The sequence below is a fragment of the Urocitellus parryii genome, chromosome 1, assembly GCF_045843805.1.
Source record: "Urocitellus parryii isolate mUroPar1 chromosome 1, mUroPar1.hap1, whole genome shotgun sequence".
Classification (NCBI taxonomy): Eukaryota; Metazoa; Chordata; class Mammalia; order Rodentia; family Sciuridae; genus Urocitellus; species Urocitellus parryii.
Window position 1 is genome coordinate 95,666,943 of NC_135531.1, and position 19,748 is coordinate 95,686,690.

Below are 19,748 nucleotides of genomic sequence, written 5' to 3' on the forward strand. Positions count from 1 at the left end.
GCAGGCTAATGTTTCAAAGAACTCCCAGCACTTGAATTTTGGAAGTACAGAATTTATGAAGGCAAAAACCAAAACCCACAAGGATAATTGATGTACATGTGCCCAGAAAAGAACTTGTTGAGACATATTTTGATTATATGAGAATTGTTTTGATTAGTCATTTTTGTTATATATTAGGGCTATAGTCAAGAACATGGGAAGGTCCTGCTGAAGTGTCAACATAGGCAGCTGTCAGGAGGCTGAAAAGAAAACATTTTAAGCAAGCATACAGTGAAGTCAGGTCAGAACAAAATGGTGTTACTTTTGTTCTATTTCATTTCAATTGTTGCTTGTACTTCAGTTGTTATTATCTAAGAAATCATTGCCTTATGCAAGATCATGAAGGTTTACACTTTTTCTTCTAAAGGTTTTATGGTTTTAGCCCTCACCTTTAGGTCTTTAATCCATCTGTGGTCTTTTATTTTATTACAGGGAGTGGGCATTTTTTGTTCTCTCTGAAGATATAATTTTAAGTTTTTAAAATATTTCTTCTAATACTAGCACTTTATTTTTCTTCTAAGTTATTTTTCATTCTGTTTTTTTTTGGTCTCGACCTTCATGATAGAGACTTTTTATTTCACTGCTTGACTGTGTTTTTATTGTTTTAATGGGGCAGTGAAAAGTGGATTAGACATTAAATGTTACATGGGACAAGTGGAGTGGTGGTCCTCACCTTAAGGTATTGAAATGGAATATATTGTTTGGGGACTAAAAGTCAATATTTTAAGTCTTTTATCTTGGACCAGGTTATTCTCCAGAGACATGTTTAATAAGGGTGGGCATGGGTGGGATGAAAGGTATTAAAAAGTTGATACCAAGCACTTTGAAAGTTTCTTGGATGTAGTACTAATCAGTATGTAGAAAACATTTAACCTTCTTCGCATGAAGATCTCAGCCTCATCCCCAGCTGATTCTGTGTCCCTTTATTCACGGACTTTTCTATTTAACCTTTAGAGATACTTAATATCTCATTTTCTGTCACTATGAGAAAAGGGAATGTACCTTGCTTCACTGACTAGTAAAGGAATTCTCAGATTTAAGTACTCCATAAACAGATTTTTCAATCAATATAGTCCTTTAGCCTCTTCCTGGACTCTCAACTTGAATCATTACTTTGGCTGAATTTTTCTTCTTAAAATTTTCCCCTTCTCTTTTTAAAGCAGAAAATAGTGAAATGTGTCAGTTACCAATTGTTTATATTTTTTCATTTTTCCATAATTTTGGTGGTCTCCAATTCTTGTCTTTAAAAGTTCATTTGGGGCTGGGAATATATCTCAGTTGGTAGAGTGCTTGTCTCACATGCGAAAAGCCCTGGGTTCAATCCTCAGAACCACAAACAAAATAAAAAGTTCATTTATTTAAAAGCCTTTGCTTTCTATCACCTTAATGAGGCTTAAGGAGTGATTGTAAGGGAAACTGGTATGCTCAAACTGGAATGAAATGCAATCTTTAGTCATATTATCCCAGCTTCTCCTTACCTGACTCATTTATGGTTTTTAACCTATTCTTTTGCTTTATTTCATCAGATGTAGTCCTTTAAATAAGAGTTTAAGCTAGCACAGAGGTGCACACCTGTAATTTCAGTGACTTGGGAGACTAATGCAGGAAGATCACAAGTTCCAGACCAGGCTGGGCAACTTAGTGAAACAAGTAAATTAAAAAAATAAAATAAAATAAATACAAAGGGCTGGAGTAGTTCAGTGGTAGAAAACCCCTGGGTTCAATCCCCAGTACCTGCCCTCCAATGAATTTATAGTTGCTGCACTTTTTGAATTCTAGATTCCTAAAAAGTACAATTTAGCTAGGTATAAAATATTTCAGTTGACTTTCTTTTCCTCAAAAATTCATTGACATCAAGTATTATATTAGTCCTTCTGTCAGTTTCTCCATTCATTTGTAAGTTGGCTGAATTTCATCCTTAGTTTTTTCCAAAAGGCACTCATGAGTACTAATGTAATGTTTTATTAATTCTTTCCTGTTTGCTGCATTGTTATCTTCGTACTTGAGCAACTTATTGACTGGTGTGAAATTACAAAGCCAAAAATTTCTTTCCCTCAAAACTTTTTATTTATTTATTTTTTTTTTAGTTGGGCACAATATCTTTATTTATTTATTTTTATGTGGTACTGAGGATTGAACCCAGGGCTTCGAATGTGCTAGGCAAGCCCTCTACCACTGAAGCCACAACCCCAGCTCTCCCTCAAAACTTTACAGACATATTGTGTATTAAATGTTTCTCAGAGGAAATTTGAAATCTGTTTTTCCCCCTTTGGGTAATTTGTCTTCTATTCTTGATCATTATCATTATTAGGTTACATCTCAATTATTTTATATATTTTTCCCCTGGAATTGAGTGTGCCCTTTCAATCTGGTCCATGCAGATATTTTCAGGCATTTCATTTATTTATTTATATATGATAAATTTAATTGATTTAAAATTCTGTCAAATATTTCCAATATCTGAAGTTTATGAGGGCCTATTTCTTCTGTATTTGTTTCTGCAGCTTCTCTTTCATGTTGTCTTTATTTCTTTGTATGACTCCTGATTTTTCTCTTTTTATTTAATTTTTTCTTTTCAGACATGACAGTAGAGTATATTTTGGCACATTATACATACATGGAGTATAACTTATTCTAATTAGGATTATAACTTATTCTAATTAGGATATCACTCATATATGAATATAGGAAAGTTATGTCTGATTCATTCTACTATCTTTTCTACTCCAATCTCCCCTTCCCTTCATTCCCCTCCCCCCTTCCTTTCATTTCCTTTTGTCTAATCCAATGAACTTCTATTCTTTGTTTCTCACTCTTAATTGTGTGTTAGCATCCACATATCAGAAAGAACACTTGGCTTTTGGTTTTAGGGGATGGGCTTATTTCACTTAGCATGATTGACTCACATGATTGATTGCCCTTAAAATGGATTTGTGAGGTGTCCACAAAGCTTGTCTATATCTCTAAAATGGGTTTTCATTTGCTTCAGTTGGGATATTGGAAACATGTATAGGGGACCACCACAAATCAAGATTCATCACAAACCAAGCTTATAACTTGAAGTTTCTTGCAATTTGATCTATGCATGTTCAAAAAACAATATACAAAAGAATCAATCGATAGCTACAACTTCTGAGGCATATTTTATTTCACATTCTAAATTCCTTGGAACTAGAGGGAGGGCAAATTTTGATCTGTTGATGTTTAGATTGTACTAACATTATAATATAACCTTGTAGATTCCCTTTATATGGGTAATACTTTCCTATAATATGTTTGCAAATATGAACCAAAGCCTTGGTTTATATTTCTTTAATGGCACATAACTTCAGATCCAAGCCAAATATGAATGTTTAAAAATTTCCCAAGGAAAGTTGGTTGTTCTTATATATTACTTACCCCTCTGTTGTAGGTTTAACTGTGTTTTCTACTGTTTTTAGTATATTATTCTACTAGGTTTTTAGCCTTCTTTAAAAAGTTATGTCCACCACTTTTTTCCACAGGAGGCTCATCTGAATTGTCTACACCATAATTTTCAGAAATAAAAAGCTCCTGGGCCAGGGTTGTGGCTCAGTGGTAGAGCACTTGCCTAACCCTTGGTCCCAGTGGGTAGTTGAGGATATAGGTCAGGTCTGAGTTAGTATAATATACACCCTAACTTTACCCAAATATATATTATTCCTTAATTATGTTAAAATGAGACCTCCCACATTTTAGCTTCCCAAGTAGATATGTGAATTATAGATTGCATTTTCCATCTTGCAACTAAGTTATATCAATGTAGTACTTCATGGGAGTATTTTTTAAATGAAGGAACATCTCTCTTCCTTTTATTTGTTGGTATGATTAGAGATATAATGGACTAAGAAATAAAAGCCATGTTCTGAATATATCAAGTCAATGATAAAGTAAGACTGGATCCCAGGTATCATGGAGTTCATTTCAGCTACCAGCTTCCTTTTATATGAGAGATTAATAAAACTTCATTTTAAAAAGCCATTATTATGGCAGAAAGATCAATGGAGGAAAGAGAGTAGGGGGTGGGGGAAGGAAGTGTAAGGAGAAGTACTAGGGACTGAATTAGAACAAGATACATTCCATGCCTTTATAATTATATAAAAATGGATTCTACTGTCATGTATAACTAAAAAGAAAACAAAAAATGGGTAGAATAGTGTATGAGACAACATAGGAAAATCTTAGAAGCAGGAAAGCAGGTGGATTCCTTAGTAGACCTGACAACCCAACACCAACCCTGCAATGGGGTAAGGTGAGAACCAATCCTGTTTAGACTGCAGACAGTTTAGAGGTATCAGCTAGATACTCTGGAAATAATGATAGGGTGCCATGTAAGGAGAACTGTGTTAAAGCTGCCTGAGAAGCAGTTAAACCTCTAGCAGTTGGATCACATTTCTCCACTTCAGTCACTGAGTAGCCTATCTCCCTGGCCCTAACAAGTCTAGAGTTTAAACTGTGATGAATGTCAAAAGGCAAGGTCCATTATAAAAAAAGGTTCTACTGGCAAAATTAAGGACAGTGGTAGTGAAAAGTAAGTAACCATTAATTATAATTTTGAATTTTGATTGTTAAAAAGATATGACAGTCATTAGAACCAATTACAAATACTTAAGTTCCCTTTTCAGACACATGATAGAATTTCAATTCTATTTTTTAAAGTTATGTATGGCCATGTAATTTCCTTTCTGAGCTGAAATTTTCAGATACAGTGACTAGCTCAACACATTTTCCCATCACGGTGATGATGAGCAAAGCCTGGATTCCTAACTGAATGCTATAAGGAGGGACCCATGATGAAATGTACAGGATATATAGCATGAGAAAGAAATCAACATTCTATGTATTGGCCCATTCAGATTAGTGGAGTCATTTGGTAATGAACCTAGATTATCCTGATGTCAACTTCCAATCCTCTTTCCCCACTCAATCCTTTACCTTTTTCAATCCTTACTTTTTCCTTTTGGGTAAACTATGGGGAAAGAGCTAATCATATTATCAGGGTTTCCTCAATCATCAGTGCTCCCAGTTGGCCTTGGAATGAAGATCAAAATGGACCAGCACTAACAACTTGCTCAGAGCTGTGTTATACCTCTTAATCTCCTGAAATGAATTAAGAACAATTACTTGGGATTGGGATGTAGCTCAGTGGCAAAGCACTTGCCTTGTATGGGGGGGGGGGTTGATCCCCAGTTCCAAAAAAGAAAGGAAAACAAAAAAGACCCAAACCAAAAAAAGAAAGAAACAAACAAAAAAGAACAATCACTTGAGGTTTCCAGAAAGAAATATAATAATCAAAACAAAGCAAAGGAAAAAAGTAACTGGGGGAAAATAGAAGTTTGCAAAAAACAACAGAGGGAAAATTATTAATATCATCAGATAAAAGAAGACATTATTGCATTTAAGAAATAAGTACACGGAGAGCTCTTGGAAAACATGAATATAATAAATAAATTAAAATATCAGTATAAGAGCTTGAAAATAAAGTTTAGAAAATATCCTAGGAAATACTGCAAAACTGACAAACAGAAAAGAAAAAAAGAAGGAAATTAGAACCATATCAGAGGTCCAACATTTGAATCACAAGAATTCCAAAAGGTGAGAGGAAGAGAAAGAAATTATCAATGAAGTAACTTAAGAATACTTTTTAACAGATGGAGGAAATTATAAAGATATCTTGTTACATTTATGATCACAACAAAATCTCATTATTATATATCATTCTCTGGAAATTACAGGAAGATGTAAAAAAATGAGAAAGTAAAGAGGAAGAAAAACAAAAAATAAAAGATACAAAATAAGACAAGTGAAATCAATCTCCAGATGGTATTGAAGGATGATCCCAGAATGACAACTGTGTCTCAAGAATAATGAACATAACAGTAGTCCAGTCTGGAGTTGTGTAACTCAAGAGATAGCCATTTTGAAGATATTATCAGTGAGCTCCTTGATATTGTATCACCATTTCCATCAGATGACCCTATTGGAAAATGTGATCTATTAACACAGTAGATAAAATGGGAAAATATGAAAATATAAACCAGAATAAAAGGAAAAGAGTATTCCAAGAATGACAGCAAAGGGAAGTTCCAAGATAGAACCTGAAAATAAATAGGTCTGCTGTGGTTGTAGTAAGCAGCCTCTCAATTTAAAGAAAAATTGATGTCTCAGGAAAGATGGTAATCACCATTTTGAAAGGCAACTGAAATTATTGAAAGCATAACAAGAAATGAAAAAGCAAGGCAATTATTAACTTCAAGAATAAATAAAGAAAATATAATTAGTAAATAACAAAGTTCCCAATGTTACCAGTGAAAAAAAGTATGAAAGGGTTAAAATGTAATCCAATGTATTAGGGAATCAATTGGTAATCTGTAAAATCAATCAAGATACATCAGAATAGAGACTAAGGGAAAAAATAGCTAAAGAATTTTAAATGGCTGCCTCTTTATTTGGGGTGGGAATCAGGAAAAATGAGAAGGGAAATGGCAGAGAACCATTGTATTTTATTATAAGCCTCTCAGCACTATTTGGTTTTGAACAAAAGTCATATGTTATTTTGAAATAAAATACATTTTAAAATATCAGTAAAATAAAGCTTTTTTAAGCCTCAAAAATAGGAGATAAAATACTAAATATTGTAATAATAATAGAGATACAACTAAAGGTAAGTAATACAATAAAATTTGAAAACTAGAAAAAAAATGTTTTTTAAATAAAACACAAGTTACTTAAAAAGCAATCAAAACATGAACAGATTTATAACCAAAGGTGAAATGGAAAAAATAGTCATGGATCTACCATCATCATCAAAGTCACCATTCCAACCAGTTTACAAGGCAGGCTGAAATTAAGCTTGTAGAAACAAATAATAATAATATGTTTATAAAAAACTAGTCTGCCATACAAAAGTAGATGTAAGGCTTCCTAACCCATTCTATGAGGCCAGAATGATAGTTTAATACCAAAAACCATAGAAGTTAAACACACACAACCATGTGGGGCTGAAAAATCCTAAAATCATGTTGACACATCAAATCTATCTGTACACCAAAACTATAAGACATCATGGTTAAATTTCATTCATATCAATGACTCAAGAATTAAAAAAGCTTAAGTATAAAGAGAAAATTTAAACAAACATGAAAATTACCTTAATTGTGAAAGAATAAAGAAAAGATGATTGATGTTTTTTAAAAGTATTTTTCTCAAATTGAGATCAACCACCAGTAGTTAAAGATGAAATACTAGAAACATAACTGCAAGATTGACTTAACTTGCTACTACAATTTTAGAGTATTCACTGGATGTTGGAGATCCTGGCCATTGAAATTGTTTATGAATAATAAATTATAAATAATACTTAAGGTAAGTGAAGGTTGAAGGCTGTGCAGCATAAAGTGTTCCAGAAAATACCATGGGTGAAGAGTGAAGACCTTGAAAATGTAAGTATTATATAATGCACAAGAAACTGATAAAGATCTGTTATTCTGCTTGTGTAGACTTCCTCATTGCTAAGTGACTTACAAATAAACAAAATATCCTGAACCAATATTTCTTGGCTTCTTGATTAAGGCTTCATTTTCTTTCATATTCTTTACTATCAATTTTTGGGATAGGAGAAGGTTTTCTTCAGATTTTTAAAAGATTTTTGGTGGGGAGCCAGAGTGTCCCTAGATTTAAGAAAACAAGAGATTCATTTTTTTGCTACGAATTCAGATTATCACAGGGGGAAATGAGAACAAGCTATTACTTACTAGCATTACTGCAACCACTTGAAGAAAAGAGGTGACATGAAACAGCAAGGACACGAAAAACTCAGTCCTGTTGCAGAATGCCTTCAATCCGCCATCTTTTTTTTTTTTTTTTTCCTTCCCCTATTCTTGAGAATAGGAATAACAAGCACAAAACGCAAGGTGGCGCTGCTGGCTAAAAAGAGAAGGGGGAAAAAAATATCCTCACAAAGAAAGTTACAGATTCCAGCGTCAAGGGAAGTCTGGCCAGAAGGGAAGAGGAAAGGAAATCGCAGAGATAAGCGTTAGGGAAAAGTGGGGATCTCTCCCCACGAGAAATGCCCTTATCCCACCATCTCTAAGGATTTAGTTCCTGCCCTTTCTGAGAGCTGCTGGAGGCCCAGAGGTTCTGTTTTTGAAAGACTGACAAATAATGGAGGCCAGTGGGGAGCGCGCTGTACAGAAAAGGCAAGTCGTGGTTTTCTGTTTATTTCTGGGAGTGTTTGGGGCTGGCGCGGAACCGCTTCGGTATTTTGTGGCGGAGGAAACTGAGAGAGGAACTTTTCTGGCCAATTTGGCCAATGACTTGGGGTTGAGGGTGGGAGAACTCTCAGACCGACGGTCTAGAATTGTTTCAGACCAGAATATGCGATTTTTGCTGCTCAATTCGCTTACTGGTGATTTACTACTAAATGAGAAATTGGACCGGGAAGAACTATGCGGCCCCACAGAGCCCTGTGTGCTTCCTTTCCAGTTGTTATTGGAAAAGCCTTTTCAGATTTTCCGTGCTGAACTACAAGTCAGAGACATCAATGATCATTCTCCAGTCTTTCTGGACAAAGAGATTCTCTTGAAAATATCAGAAAGTACAAATCCAGGTGCAGCATTTCCTTTAGAAAGTGCACAGGATTCAGATGTTGGAACCAACAGCCTGAGTAATTACACCATCAGCCCTAATGCCTATTTCCATGTTAATGTCCATGTTGGTGGGGAGGGGAATCTTCTTCCTAAATTGATACTGGATCAAGCGCTGGATCGAGAGGAGATACCTGAGCTCAGTTTAATCCTCACGGCCTTGGATGGCGGCTCTCCGGGCAGATCCGGAACCACGCTATTACGCATCCTGGTGGTAGATGTCAACGACAATGCCCCTGAATTTGTGCAGTCGCTCTACAAAGTGCAGGTACCTGAGAACAGCCCGGTTGGCTCCCTGGTCGTCACTGTCTCAGCTAGAGATTTAGATACAGGAAGTTACGGGGAAATAGTCTATGCATTTTTTTATGCCACTGAAAGAATTCTCAAAACATTTCAAATCAATTCAACATCTGGATATCTTTATCTTAAAGCCAGATTGAACTATGAAGCAATTCAAACTTATACATTAACTATTCAGGCCAAAGATGGTGGAGGACTTTCTGGAAATTGTACAGTGATTGTTGAGGTAACAGATATAAATGATAATCCACCAGAAATTCTCATATCATCACTTACTAGTCCAATTGCAGAAAACTCACCAGAGACCGTGGTTGCTGTTTTTAGGATTAGAGACAGAGATTCAGGGAACAATGGGAAAATGGTGTGCTCCATCCAGGATGATCTCCCCTTTGTCCTGAAGCCATCTGTAGAAAATTTCTATACATTGGTAACAGAGAGATCTTTGGATCGAGAGCAGAACACTGAATACAGCATCACAATCACTGTCACTGACTTGGGGACACCAAGGCTGAAAACTGAACACAACATTACTGTCCTTGTCTCTGACATCAACGACAATTCCCCTGCCTTCACACAAACATCCTACACGCTGCTAGTGCATGAGAACAACAGCCCTGCCCTGCATATCGGAAGCATCAGCGCCACAGACAGAGACTCAGGCACCAACGCCCAGATCACCTACTCACTGCTGCCAACCCAGGACCCGCACCTGCCCCTCGCCTCGCTGGTCTCCATCAACGCAGACAATGGGCAGTTGTTCGCGCTGAGAGCACTGGACTTCGAGGCCCTGCAGGCATTTGAGTTCCACGTGGGCGCCACAGACCAAGGCTCACCTGCGCTCAGCAGCCAGGTGCTGGTGCGAGTGGTGGTGCTGGACGAAAATGACAACTCGCCCTTCGTGTTGTACCCAATGCAGAACGCCTCTGCGCTCTGCACCGAACTGGTGCCCAGGGCGGCAGAGCAGGGCTACCTGGTCACCAAGGTGGTGGCGGTGGACAGAGACTCAGGCCAGAACGCCTGGCTGTCATACCAGCTGCTCAAGGCCACCGAGCCAGGGCTGTTTGGCGTGTGGGCGCACAATGGCGAGGTGCGCACCACCAGGCTGCTGAGCGAGCGCGACGCGGCCAGGCACAGGCTGGTGGTGCTGGTCAAGGACAATGGCGAGCCTCCGCTGTCTGCCAGCGTCACGCTGCACGTGCTGCTGGTGGATGGCTTCTCCCAGCCCTACCTGCCGCTCCCGGAAGTGGCGCCCGAGCGCGCGCAGGGGGACTCGCTCACTATCTACTTGGTCATCGCCTTGGCCTCTGTGTCGTCGCTCTTCCTCTTCTCTGTGCTGGTGTTCGTGGCAGTGCGGCTGTGCAGGAGGCGCAGGGCGGCGCCGCTGGGTGTCTGCTCTGTGCCTGAGGGCCACTTTCCGGGCCACCTGGTGGATGTCAGTGGCACCGGGACACTGTCTCAGAGCTACCAGTATGAAGTGTGTCTGAAAGGAGGTTCAGGGACGAACAGTGAGTTCAAGTTCCTAAAACCAATTTTCCCCAATATACTATCCCAGAGCATAGGGAGGGAAGTGGAGGAAAATCCCTCATTTCAGAATAATTTGGGTTTCCCATAAAGAATGATAGATAAGCCCTTCTGTCTGAATATATCCTCTGTCTGAGGGTATATTCCTAGTTAGAAACTTACCCTGGATACCTGTAAAGAAGTGACTTTGCAGTATTTCAAGAACTCTTAAAGTCAAAAACGGATCCAGCTTAATTCCCAAGAACCATCCACAAGCATGAAATATATATGTGTCATGTTTTATTCCAAACAATTATGCTTAATGTGCAGTTGGAGAAGTTTAAGGGCAGTTAAATTTATTTAGAGTTATTTTAAATTGCTTTCCATTGTCTTCATTCTTTATTGCTAATTTTCATAGTTGACTGGGATTCTGTAAAAGTGTACCTACTATAAGTTTGGGGAGCAGAGATTGTAGAGTGTTTTCTAAAGATTTTTTTTCAAAGCACATATGGTCTAGCATACACTATCTTAACACAATTAATCGTCAATGAAACCTATGAGGGGAGGAATTTCAGAAGTGAGCTAATATTTAGGCCTAGTGACTCAGTAAGGTCACCAACTACTAAATAGCAGAACTGAGAATCTCCTAGTTATTTTTGTTGGTATCATGGCACCAATGCTATACTGTTTTCTGTCATTAGATAGCACTTGGCATGTTTCTAAACAATAAAAGAGTTTTTTATCACACTGCTGGGTGTAATGATATTACTACTGGTCTGTAGTTTTATTATTTTAATAAACCAACAAGCCATATTTTATGAAACAGTTATTCAACTATTACTATTAAAGATCTGATCTAACCAAATATCAAGTAAAACAAATTGAAAGATCAACTAGTGCTTTTTCCTGAACATATGTTTTTCATTTAACAGAAAAGATTAATGGTCCTGAGTAGGGATATTACATAATTTTGTATTTTCCTCACATTACAGTGTTTCTTCTGCAGTATTTCATAGCTATATTCATAATACTTTTTCCCAATTTAATTTAAATTTTTATTTTAAGAATTTCCTACTCAATTTAATGCAGTGCTTAGTCAGAAAAAAATAATAAAATGAATAATGTAGTATCAAATAGTATCAAAGAGAAACATAAACTGTTAATACATTTTAGAAATTATGGTGCATTAAGGAGAAGCTTTGTATTTAAAAATTATCCAGAGCTGGAGGTGTAGATCCTGGATACAGCACTTAGCATGCTTGAGTGCTCTCAAAATATTATATATTATTGCCAAAAATAGTATTAGTATCAATGTACAGTACTAGTGGGATATAGTCTACAGATAAAATACAGTAATAAAATCTTAAATTGTTTTCAATAACTTTTCAACAAACAAATAGCATGGAAATTGAAAAAGGGAAGTTTACACAGTAAAAGAACTTGAGAGACTTTACAGCCAAATACAATGTGTGTATCTTGCTTGATATTGACTGAATGATTTTGAATACACTAGAGAAATTTGAATATATATGAATCTTAATTAATATTAACAATTTCTTAGGTATGATAATGACATTGTAGTTTAGGTTTTTACAGTGAGAAATGCATAACAAAGTATTTGTGGATGAAAATTCACTTTTCCTAGAATGTGAAACTAGTGATAAGTACATGGAGGGTTATAATATTATTCTTTTATGGGGTTTGAGATTTTTTTAAATGACAAGGTTATTAGAAGTTGATCCTGTGAGAAAAGAAATAGAGGTAATCAAAAAAGACATTCTTCCAAGATATATATTTACTACTGCTATCACAGATTTACTGAATTTATGCCTCTATTTAACAAGCTTTTCAGTGTTTCCTTGTTTCATATTTGACATAACTTCTTTCTGAGATAGTCCTGCTTATGCATTCATCTACCATGTGAATTTTTAGGTGTTTTCTAGTCACAACAATGGATTCATGCAGATTCAGCTAGCTAGTGGCATCAAATCACTATATATTGTTTATTTATAAAGTTAACTTTTCTCTACATTCGTTTCCTCATCTGTAAGGTGGGAAATTCGTGATAGCCCTATGTGATAGTTGTTATTACTATTTCACTTTACATGTGTGTAAACTGAGGCAAAGAAAGATTAAATAATTTGCCTAAGGAAGTTTCATATGTAGTAATTGTTTCCATAATTCACAGCAATTAAAAGTGTATAATTATGAAAGTTTTCTATGTTATTCCAATGTATGTTTTTTCTGATTATTACAATACTATGTACCTTTTGCCCCAAACTCAATTAGAATTATTGAAAATCTCTGCTAATGTCATTTCCTGTGTGCTTTAGGTAATTGTCCACCCCAAATGGTACAGTGATAGTTGATGTGGTGTTGTAACCTTATATAGCCCACTGGTACACAGAGGCAATGTTAGGAATATTGCATCCATTTTCATTCCACAAATTGTAAGAACCTATAAGGCCGCTTGGTGGCGCTGCAGGATAAGAAGGTACAAACCGGAACCATAGGTGCGACTCCAATACGGGAAAATTTACCAGCAGAGGCTGGAAACCCAACCCAAGCTTGAATGCCACAGAAAGGAGGACTGGATTCTCTGAAAAGGACTCTAAAAGGAACTGGAATATTTCTCAGATATCTTGCGGAATACCACAGCATCAGATACTCGCGACTTTACAGTTCAGCAGACAATCTTGCAGTGGGCTGTACCAAACACAATGGAGGCCAGCGGGAAACGCATCTGCAGACAAAAGCAAGTCATTTTCTTTTTCCTATTGGGCTTATTTCAGGAGGGAGCGGGAGAGCCTAGGCGCTATTCTGTAGTGGAGGAAACTGAGGGCAACTCCTTTGTAACCAATCTAGCAAAGGATTTGAGTCTGGGACAAAGGGAATTCTCCAGGAGGGGGGTTAGAATCCTCTCCAAAGGGAATAAGCTACATTTGCAGCTCAATCAGGAGACGGGGGAATTGTTACTAAATGAAAAACTGGACAGGGAGGAATTGTGTGGGCACACAGAGCCCTGTGTGCTTCGTTTCCAGGTGATGCTAGAGAGTCCTTTAGAATTTTTTCAAGCTGAGCTACAAATAATAGACATAAATGACCACTCTCCGGAGTTCCTGGACAAAGAAATGTTGCTGAAAGTATCAGAGAGCAGTCCTTCTGGAACTACATTTCCTCTGAAGAATGCTCAGGACATGGATGTAGGCCAAAATAATATTGAGAACTATGTGATCAGTCCCAATCCTTATTTTCGGGTCCTTACCCGAAAACGCAGCGATGGCAGGAAATATCCAGAGCTGGTGCTGGAGAAAGCGCTGGATCGAGAAGAGGAACCTGAGCTCAAGTTAACCCTCACAGCACAGGATGGTGGCTCTCCACCACGGACTGGCACAGCTCAGATCCACGTTGAAGTCGTGGATGTCAATGATAATGCCCCGGAATTTCAGCAGCTCATCTATAGGGTGCAGATTCCTGAAGACAGTCCGATAGGTTTCCTGATTGTCACGGTCTCTGCTACGGATGTAGACCTTGGAGTCAATGGAGAGGTCTCTTATTCACTGTTCCAGGCTTCAGATGAGATTAGCAAAACATTTGCAATTAATCCCTTGACAGGAGAAATTCGGCTGAAAGAACAACTTGATTTTGAAAGAGTTGAGTCCTATGAAGTCAATATAGAAGCGAGAGATGCTGGAAGCTTTACTGGAAAATGTGTGGTTCTGATCCAAGTCACGGATGTGAATGACCATGCCCCAGAAGTTACCATGTCTGCATTTACTAGTCCCATATCTGAGAACTCTCCGGAGATGGTGGTTGCAGTTTTCAGTGTGTTAGATCTTGATTCAGGAGAAAATGGGAAAATAAGTTGTTCCATTCAGGAGGATCTACCCTTTTTCCTGAAATCTTCAGTGGAAAACTTTTACACCCTATTAACCGAGAGACCACTGGACAGAGAGAACACAGCTGAGTACAACATCACCATCACTGTCACGGATTTGGGGACACCAATATTGAAAACATACCTTAACATAACAGTGCAGGTATCAGACGTTAATGATAACTCGCCAATCTTCATGCAAGCCTCCTACATCCTATTGGTGCAAGAGAACAACAGCCCCGCCCTGCACATAGGCAGTGTCAGCGCCACAGACAGAGACTCAGGCACCAATGCCCAGATCACCTACTCGCTGCTGCCAACCCAGGACTCACAACTGCACCTCGCCTCGCTGGTCTCCATCAACGCAGACAATGGGCAGCTGTTCGCGCTGAGGGCGCTGGACTTCGAGGCCCTGCAGGCATTCGAGTTCCGCGTGGGCGCCACAGACCAAGGTTTGCCCGCGCTCAGCAGCCAGGCGCTGGTGCGAGTGGTGGTGGTGGACGAAAATGACAACCCGCCCTTAGTGCTGTACCCAATGCAGAATGCCTCTGCACCTTGCACCGAGCTGGTGCCCAGGGCGGCAGAGCAGGGCTACCTGGTCACCAAGGTGGTGGCGGTGGACAGAGACTCAGGCCAGAACGCCTGGCTGTCATACCAGCTGCTCAAGGCCACCGAGCCAGGGCTGTTTGGCGTGTGGGCGCACAATGGCGAGGTGCGCACCACGAGGCTGCTGAGCGAGCGCGACGCGGCCAGGCACAAGCTGGTGGTGCTGGTCAAGGACAATGGCGAGCCTCCGCTGTCTGCCAGCGTCACGCTGCACGTGCTGCTGGTGGATGGCTTCTCCCAGCCCTACCTGCCGCTCCCGGAAGTGGCGCCCGAGCGCGCACAGGGGGACTCGCTCACTGTCTACTTGGTCATCGCCTTGGCGTCGGTGTCATCTCTCTTCCTCTTCTCTGTGCTGGTGTTCGTGGCAGTGCGGCTGTGTAGGAGGCGCAGGGCGGCGCCGCTGGGTGTCTGCTCTGTGCCTGAGGGTCATTTTTCTGGCCACCTGGTGGACGTCCGTGGCACCGGGACACTGTCCCAGAGCTACCAGTATGAGGTGTGCTTGACAGGAGGCTCAGGGACCAGTGAATTCAAGTTTCTGAAGCCTATTTTACCTACTTTCCAAGACCATTCCCTTGGGTCAGAAATGTAACAAAACCCCAACTATAGAAATAACTTAAGTTTCAATATTCAGTTAAAATAATCTTTTAAAATATATGATATTTTAATTTTTGTGACAAATTCAAAGAGATGGTTTTTCTGTCAGAATATTAACTTGCCTGCAATAGTTAGGTTTTCACTGGATTAAAATATTGGTTTCTTATCTTTTCTCCATGTGTGTAAAATGAGTGATCCTAAATTTTGCCTTTCAAAATTGACACTGCTTGCCGCAGCCCGTCTGGCTGCGCAAAATAACGGGGGGGGGGGGGTGACAAATAACTCTGTACTTTGATACAGCAGGAGTAGGAGCCCTTTATTGTAGGACAACAGAGGTATTTATACATTTTGCACAGCTTATCTTAATTAGCATAAACTAGATACATCATCAGTCAACCAATAAGGAATCTCCACACTTAATGGCTCACTTTTGTTACTTTTCAAACCACTCCCTCTGGCATTTTGCCAGGCACCATCCAGACTTGTTTACGAACTCTAACATTTCTCTGGCAAAATACCAGGTGTTACTTTGACTTGTTTACAGACCTTAACAACTGCTGATGTCAATGGTCATACAAATCTTTGTTGTGAAAAAGTTTAGGAGTAGGGAGGAAGTCTGGAAAATTAATTCTACATAGTCAATTTCAATTCCTCGAATATTTTTAGTTGTTAAACCATTAAATATCTACAGAGCAGTAATACAAACTAACACTCTAATGTCCAATCAGGAAGGAAGATAACTGTACAGTGAGGATATCTAGGTCATGCTTTATTTTCTCCACATAGTAATAATCTTCTTTGGTACTGTTTTTTTTTTCTTAAAGCATTATATAATTGTGCTTCTTTTATCACCATATGAGGTTTGGTGTGTGTGTGTGTGTGTGTGTGTGTGTGTGATGCTGGGGATTGAACTTGTCCATTCAAGGCAAGCACTCTACCAACTGAGCCATATCCCCAACTCCAAATTTTTAATTAATTATTTTAAAATGATTTTCACTTAGTTTCATTGGTGTTAAAGGAAGGGAAATAAATATTGCACCATAACTATCTTGTGAGATAAAGTAGCGAAATTGGCTTTTCTTCTTCATCTGTGACAGAAAGTACATAGGCCAATGTTCATTCATCTTTTAATTTTTAGTATTAGACCCCAAGTTTAGGGCAGTAGTGTACTTGGTCAAAAGAATATATCTTCAAAGACTTCTTGGTGGTTAGAATTGGACATGTGATTATGTTATAGTTTAAATGCATGTACAATAATTCTGGGAAACTCCCAAGACATTTTTGGTTCTGGGAATTGAACCCAGGGCCTTGCACTTGCTAGGCAAAGACTCTACCACTGAGTTCCATCCCCTAAACCCAAGAAGACCTTTTAGAGGGAAATAAATCATCAGGAAGGAGTCTCAATTTTTCCTTCTCCAACAGCTTTGTGGTGCTTGAAATATGTATGGAATGGGTCATACACAAACAGCCATGTTGGATCATAGAAACAATGGACTGAGATAGTGTAGTGACTCTTTAGTCATCATGTCATCCTACTTCTGATTTTTTTTTACTTAAGCAATAAGGGAACATTTATCTTATTAGCCCACCACTATTTCAGTTTTTATGCTGCCTCCAGTAGAATCTAATTAACAGTAATACATACATAAAATGCACAAATCTTAGCTATGCAGTTTGATGTAATTGATCTTTTGATACTTGTGTGTTTCTTGATTTCTAATTTCACTAAAAGTAGTGTATCGTGCTCTATATTCATTATCTTTTTAATCTTTTCCCAAACCCTGAGGGAGCCAGCATATTATCCCCTTTTTACATATGAGGAAATCGGAGATTTAGGAAGATCAAGTTACTTGCTCATGATTCTGAGTAATAAAGGGAAAAATTTGAAATATAAATTTAAGTCTACCTGAATTTAATGCCTCAGTTCTTAACCAGTATGCTATATTGGCAGGCCTTACCTGGGATCATTTTTTTCCAAAGAAGTAAATTCCACTATTAGTCTTAATTTTATTCCATGAATTAAATTCCCATGTGAAAATAAAACTTTCACACTATAGTTTGTATATATTTCTATACCAGTGACCACACTGTTGTAGATCAATAAAACCAAAGTTGTTGGAGAAATTCTGTTTTAAGTATGCTGGGTCATCTACCACAATTGATCTGAATCAGTCTGATTGTATCAGTGGTGTCTTTAGAATGTCACATTCATTATTGTAGAAATGAGTGCATTGAAAAAGAGTAGTTACCCTCTGGTTGCATTTCTTGAATTTCTTATGCTTTTTCTTCAGTGTTCTTTTATCAGATGTAATATATTTATTTTTATTTTGTTTTGGAAGTGGAAACTTTATTTATTATATTTTCATAAGTCCCTTATTAAAATTAAATATACTATATTCATTTTGGCAAATGTTTGAAATATGTTTGAAAGCAGTTGCTATTACAGTACTAATTGTAATCAAAACCTAATTTTAGAAAACTTCAAGCAATATTATGGAGGTGTTTTCATCACTAAATAACTTAGAGATCTGGAAATTCAGTAGGAAAAATATGATGGGCTCCAGTTATTTTCCGTTAAGATTAACAATGTCCTTGGCAATTCCCCTTTAAATTATGCTGGGGGAAAAAACTATATATGGGTCATAAATGACTGTTCAGAAAGAATGATCCACCAGTGGTGAAAGAGACACTCTTCAGCATTTGTTATGATAATATTATTCTTATAGAAATGATAACTTTTTGTTGATTCAACCGCTGGGTGCATGTAAATCCATATTTGTGTTAATACATTAGTTTTCTATTGTTGCTGGGAAAAAAATCACAAAGTTAGTTGTTAGAGTCTGTAAACAAGTCAGGATAGCGCCTGGCATTTTGCCAGAGGGAGTGGTTTGTGAAGTAACGCCAGCGAGCCATTAAGTGTGGAGATTCCTTATTGGTTGACTGCTGTATATAGTTTATGTTAATTAGATAAGTTGTGTGGAATGTATATATACCCCTCCTGTCCTATAATAAACGGCTCCCACTCCTGCTGCATCAACCTTCACAAGTTGTTTGTCACTCCCCAGTTATTTTGCAACAGCCAGACTGCAGCAGTTAGTTACTTTAAACAATTAAACTGTATAATCTTACAGTTTGTAGACAAGAAGTCTGATCTGGATCTTACTGAACTAAAATACTGAAGAGATGCATTGCATGCCAGTGGCTCTAGAGAGAACCCATTTCTTTTGTCTTTTCCATATTCTAGATAATACCTTTATTACTTGTCTCATGACCCCTTCATCCATCTTCAAAGCCAGCAACATTGCTACTCTATCCATTCTTTACTGGTTACATCTCCCTCTGACTGTAGCTAGGGAAGATTCTTCTTATCTAAATAATACAGGATGATCTTCTCTTCACAAGATCTTGAATTTAAACAGATTTGCAAATAATTTTTCTGCCATGTAAGGTAACATATTTACATATTTGGGGACCTCTTTGAGTAGCTATTATTCTGTCTACCACAGGTTGGTCACTTGGAAGAAAATTCTCCATTTTAACAGTACCACCCACCTGTGGTCAAAGGAGGACACATGAAAGTCTTTGTAGCAGAAAGTTAGGCCTCACTGATTTGATGCTTGAACTCAAAACAAGATAATTAACAAGGTTCTTAAATTCATGCACAAGAGCACTAAATTGATAAAGATCATGAACTATTTTTACAGTTGTGGGGCTCAAATCTAGGTCTCATGCATGCTAGCCAACTCTGTCACTGGTTATACCTCCATCCCACCATGAATTGCAATTCAATTCAAATTACAGAAATGGGAAACACAAACAAAAGAATCCAAATTTGATAAGGGTCTTATACCTAGAATTATAAAGGGCACTTGTAATTCAATTATAAAACAAATAGCTGAATTCACAAAACAGGCAAAAATCTGAATAGATATTTTTTTCTAAGGAAGATAACCAATGGCCAATAAATGAAAAGATGCTCAATATCATTAGTGTAATTAGGGACATATAAATCAAAATTACAGTGAGACACCATTTCACTGAGGTAGCTACATACAAAAACTCAGATAATAACAAGCACTGGGAGGATGTGGGAATATTGGTATCCTGATACACTGCTAAGGATGTAGAATGATTCAGCCATTTAGGGGAAAAGTGTGGTAGGTCCTGAA

General features: G+C 38.1%; 2 protein-coding genes across 2 annotated transcripts; both read left to right on the forward strand.

The window, feature by feature from the left end:
* Positions 1-8,043: 8,043 nt before the first annotated feature.
* Positions 8,044-10,792, forward strand: Pcdhb7 (protocadherin beta 7). The gene has a single exon (XM_026384372.2). The coding sequence runs from the start codon at positions 8,221-8,223 to the stop codon at positions 10,612-10,614; it is 2,394 nt and encodes a 797-aa protein (XP_026240157.2). The 5' UTR covers positions 8,044-8,220; the 3' UTR covers positions 10,615-10,792.
* A 2,430-nt stretch (positions 10,793-13,222) lies between these two features.
* On the forward strand, positions 13,223-15,574 carry LOC113179766 (protocadherin beta-8-like). The gene has a single exon (XM_026384499.2). The coding sequence runs from the start codon at positions 13,223-13,225 to the stop codon at positions 15,572-15,574; it is 2,352 nt and encodes a 783-aa protein (XP_026240284.2).
* Positions 15,575-19,748: the final 4,174 nt, after the last annotated feature.

Coding starts and splice junctions, on each gene's coding strand:
- LOC113179766 (XM_026384499.2), top strand. CDS start 13,223: ATGGAGGCCAGCGGGAAACGCATCTGCAGACAAAAGCAAGTCATTTTC.
- Pcdhb7 (XM_026384372.2), top strand. CDS start 8,221: ATGGAGGCCAGTGGGGAGCGCGCTGTACAGAAAAGGCAAGTCGTGGTT.